General features: G+C 32.2%; 1 protein-coding gene across 1 annotated transcript; it reads right to left on the reverse strand.

Annotated features, from left to right (window-relative positions):
• Positions 1-783: 783 nt before the first annotated feature.
• Positions 784-4,175, reverse strand: LOC131631613 (COP9 signalosome complex subunit 8). The gene is made up of 5 exons (XM_058902398.1): positions 4,059-4,175; positions 3,773-3,960; positions 3,064-3,245; positions 1,759-1,866; positions 784-1,098 (listed from the first exon to the last, which is right to left on the reverse strand). The coding sequence occupies exons 2-5, from the start codon at positions 3,934-3,936 to the stop codon at positions 959-961; spliced, it is 594 nt and encodes a 197-aa protein (XP_058758381.1). The 5' UTR covers positions 3,937-3,960; positions 4,059-4,175; the 3' UTR covers positions 784-958.
• Positions 4,176-5,149: the final 974 nt, after the last annotated feature.

The raw sequence follows: 5,149 nt of genomic DNA on the forward strand, positions 1-5,149 counted from the left end.
TTGTTGTTGTAGCTCCTTTTGATAAGAATTAGGTTACATTGATAATTGACTTGTGTTAGAAGCTAACTTTAGATAGGTTATAGGTTACAGGTTCCATACTAATGTAATATTATAGTCTTTCGATACTTTAAATTAGCTATAGGCTGAAACATTATATTTGATTCTGAATACTGCTTTTGGTTATACATAATTTTGTTGTTGATTCTTCAAGTAGAGAGATAAAAAAAAGGCCAATTAGTTTAGATGGTTGTTGTACAGTGGAGAATAGAATTTTGTATTCACTGTCTAGTAGTGAAGTTTTACTAAAATATATTCTTCAAGAGCCACGTCGAATGAGTCATCTTACAAATCGATTTTTTAAAAACAAATCGATTTTATAAAAATATATTATCTGTGTCTTTGAGAGATAGGGTTTGGGGACTAAACTTTTGGCAGTTTTTATTATTTTTCTCCAAATCATCATACTATTTATCCAACACCTTATGATGTAAGAATCAGTATAGCTTTGACACTTTTGAAGAAAGGTATATATGATGTCCAACATATGTCAAAGTCCAATACAACATGTGTCCGTGTCCAATATTTACATATGTGATTACGTTCAATTTACTTATTTTTTAAAATTATTACAGATGTTGACATGTATGTCATCAAGTATTTTTAACAAGTTAAATGCACTGATGTACCAGTAATAACTTGTCAATTTTCATAAAATTTTTACTGTTTCACTGTCATGCAAGAGAAAGTCATGGTCAATAACTACTGAGTAAGTGCAATACAAAATTAACCTAGGCAGTGCTCAAGTAACAACACGAGAAATATTCTTGTCTGGTTTTCCAAAACTATCAACAGGATATATGAACAATCATACACTTTTAAGAAGACAGATCATGAGATTGATCAATAAGGAAGAATTTTAGAATACAGTAATGTAATTCCTTCACAAGATCAAATAGCTTCAATGCTCAAGATGAAAGACATATTCGGTCAGCTGTTGCAATTTTCGAGGATCTAGCTTCTGCTCTGTCACAACAGGTTGCTTCTTCACAGTTAGCATCCCAGAGGAAGAATCCACAGTCCAACCTTGCTGTAGTACATCTACAATCATACAATCAAAATAATTAATAATAATGATATCATAGGAAGGGAGGCCATGGTTGATAGAATGTAATCCTTGATGAATTTTTCACCAGTGTGGTAAATTGTAGATGGCGGAAAATAGTATATTGATCAAATTGCGTTGCACTACAGTCTACAGCATTATAGTGCGGCTATAGCTGCAACTCGACAACACTTGTACTAAATTATATATCATGGAACAATAGTGTTTAGTCAAAATGGCGCTAGCCGCTAGCTATGGCGCTATAGCGCCGCAAATTTGACAGCACAGATTCACCAGGAAGAATCAATAATCATGTTGGTTTGGGCTTTAAGTGTAATTTTTATAAGTTTCCTGATTTCTCAATCCAAGCATAAAATGTAATCAATATCCAATTTCTAATGTTTCTAGAAGAGAGAAGCTTAAACAGTTCATATTTGACAGTGCAGGGAAGTTGTAATCTTTCATTCATTTTGGTGACCTACTCCACAGTCTACATAGGAAAATTGTTTTATATAAACCATTTAAGAGGAAAGATTGTGTTGAGAAGCTACAATAATTATGATTCATTTCTAGGTCTGCAATGTTTATGATCCAAGAGGTGCTAAAACAAATAGATGTGGATTGTTTAATTAAAAACTGAATCTGAAATTACTTACAACTTGTAGCATCTTCCTTACTCATTCCCAGAAATAAAGCAGCATCTTCAATACTTATTGTAGAATAAGCAGATACAAGCAGCTGAAAAACCTCCTTTGTGTAAAGTTCTGGAAACAGCATAGTGGTATTAACATTTGCACTGTACTAATCAACTTCGAAAAGAAAAAAAAAAATACAGATTCAAGAGACTCATGTACTCAAACTGCTTATAAAATTAATCCAAAATAATTGAAGAAGTGGTACAATACTAGTGTACTAATTTATCAACTTCATGTTTTATTATATGTAAAGAGAAAGATAACCATCAAAAATAGGTGAGTAATCATGGTTCTTTCCAAGTTCAAACTATATAATATTTTATTTCCATCAACTTTATGTGAATTGTTTCTATCCATAACATGCTACGGCAACTAGGGCAAACAGCCAATAATTTTTTTAGCCAATGGTTGCCATCCATAGCATAATAGGTAAACCTATGTTGTTAATCTCAGATAGTGTTGGGTAGCACCGACCCCCTAAAATGCTATAGCGGTATAGCGGATAGCCATTATTGCCAAGACTAAAACACCAGTGTACAATGTAAACATGAATACTTAAAAATAGACTAATACACAAAATTAAAGAGATCATCATACTTAGTAGCTAAAAAGCCTAAAGTATAGAGTAATAAGAGTTAATCAGAGAAGAAGAATAAAACAGAACTGAACTAAACGATTCTTTGTGAGCAAGAACATAACATTATTCTTCAAAGGATTCTGATTGAACTTTATAACCTTTAAAAAGAGACAACAGTTAAAAAAATTCAGGAATTTATCCCAAAAAGTTTTAATAGTGGCTGTGATAGCGGTTTGTGGATGCAATTAGCGGCCTCTACAGCCGCTATTGCTGACAGCGATTCACAGACCAATGGCGTCACGCCGAACCCTACCACCGCCTCACTATTCCACTATAGCTTACTATCTTGAACACTATATACAGTTGTGCAAACAGCCAATAATACTATAGATTTAATCAATAATCAATACATCCATGCTTTGCTGATCCTCCCATACAGAAATGTCTGAATTAGTTTTAGTATAAAATATAGTCTACTGTCAATATTAACAACAGATAATGGGTTTCGATAAAAGCAAGAGCAACATTTAGCTAAACTAAAAGTCTATGTAACAGCTTATACAGTTAGATTTTTATATAGATATTTAAAGTGAACAGAATCCTGCCTTAAAATAGTGAAGATCCAAGAGTGCCTTTCTAAGAACATTCACAACTCTGCTGAAAAAGACAACAAAACCTTAAATGCTTACCTGAGAAAGCAGAAACAAAGCCCTGAAGTTCTTGACTCCACTCATAACCACGGATCGCCTCATGCACTCCACCATAGTTCCTTAACCAAAGCTGCTGACCAATTTTCCACACAGCAGTAATTTCAGGTTTGTTTTCTTTGATTAAGAAAGGTATCGTTTTCCATAGAAAGCGGGCACTGTTGCTGCAATATCACAACAGAAAACATGAAAACCTAAAATTGAAAAAAAATAAAATCAAATAAAAAAGTGAAACACTTAACATATAACCAACCTCATCCCTTCGAATACATTAATCATGTTCAGATAAACAGCTTTATTTAAACACATAAGCGAATCTCATGTGTACTTAAGTATAACTATTTCTATAACAACAAAAAAATGTTTTCATATAAACTATATAAACCTTTCTCATAAGTCATCCTAGAGAGCTTAGTTGAAATAAGCTGAAACCACCTTTCCTTATGTCATAAGTTGTTTCCATAAACAATATCAAATAGTTTCACAAGTGCTTATAAGTTATATCACTACTATCGACACCTCTTAAAAAAAGTGTGTCAGTATTGTTGATGTATCAGTGTCAGTGTCATGATTCCGGTGATGTAACTTGAAACATATAACACACTATATAATTTCACAGTATCATTTATATATACATGATGAATAATGAAATATGAATAATGAAATATGAAGAGTGAAAATAGATTATTACATGTCATGAACATAAAAGTGAGAGAGAAGATGAATGGCGTAGGGCCAGTCATTGTGAAAAGCAACACCGTCAGCTGCAACCTGAAGCATGAGATTATCGCAGATATCTGCAACTTTGTTGTACGATTTCGATTCCAATGCCGCCGTCACCGCCGACAAATCCATTCTCGCCAGTTTCAGATCAAATCCCTATTTATTCGTATAAATAATCAAATCGGAAAGAGGAAAAAAACCCTAGAAAATTATATGGAAAAGAGAGATTAGAAAACGAAATTCGACGTTCATACCTTGATTCGTTTTGTTGAAATTAACAAGCTAAGAAGACACTTCAAACTTCTCCAATTCCAAATAACAAGTGTTTGTGTGTTTTCTTTGGTTTCCCTCTTTCGTAACGACGTCGTTTGTTTTCTATGTGAAGTTGAAGAAAAAAAAAAGCCCAACTAAGCCATATAGGAAGCCCAAATTATTTTTATTTTTGGAAAAATATTGTTTTTTCCTTTAACTTTACCCTCTATGTATATTTTGGTCCCTCCCTCAATTTTAAAAGAGACTAATTTGTTCATTTAATTGTTCAAACGTTATGTTAGTTATTTCCGTCTGCTCTGTTAGTCAAAGTTAAAATATAAGAACACTGCACACATATGACGCTAAAAAATTCAAATTGTTTGCCTTAAACCTAAATTTGAATTGCACTCATGTTAGGGAGCAGACTAGATACTTTACTATTGGGGTAATTTTACTTTTTTTATTAAGAATACACATTAGATATATAATTCGCTCTTTTTTCTAGGTTTTTTCAAACTTCTTCACACACTCGGAGAACCACCGTAAACCCAGAAACATCAACTATTGCATGTGAAGAACAAATGTTACAATAAATTAAAAAAATTAATAAAGGAAATTTCAAAACAATAGTAATGGTTAATACCAACAAAAATTTCATATTCACTCTTCTTACCACCACCATCTCTACCATGGTCCTTCATTTTTTTCAACTCTATTCTTCAATCTCTAGAAACCTTGATCTACATTATTTTCATCATTTTTTTTAACTTCCTCCTATCATTCTTCGAGAATTTAGGGAAAGTGACTTTTTACTTCATCATATTCATATACAAAGTTAGAGTTATCTATTTTTCATAGGTTTATTTTAATGTAGTTATGTTTTTTTTATGTATATGTTAGAGTTGTAAGCATCGACTTTTGTGAAAGTTTTTGTGTGATTATGAGAGAAACAATGGGTAGTTGAATGTCTACAGCTTAAATCTTATTGACATATGAATTATATCATATGGGTTTTTTTTAACAATAAGGAAAATTAAAAAATCAAAACAAACATATGGCTTAAACCTAGTTTCATATTCCAAAATCTTCTAAA

The sequence above is a fragment of the Vicia villosa genome, unplaced genomic scaffold, assembly GCF_029867415.1.
Source record: "Vicia villosa cultivar HV-30 ecotype Madison, WI unplaced genomic scaffold, Vvil1.0 ctg.000849F_1_1_3, whole genome shotgun sequence".
NCBI classification, from domain to species: Eukaryota; Viridiplantae; Streptophyta; class Magnoliopsida; order Fabales; family Fabaceae; genus Vicia; species Vicia villosa.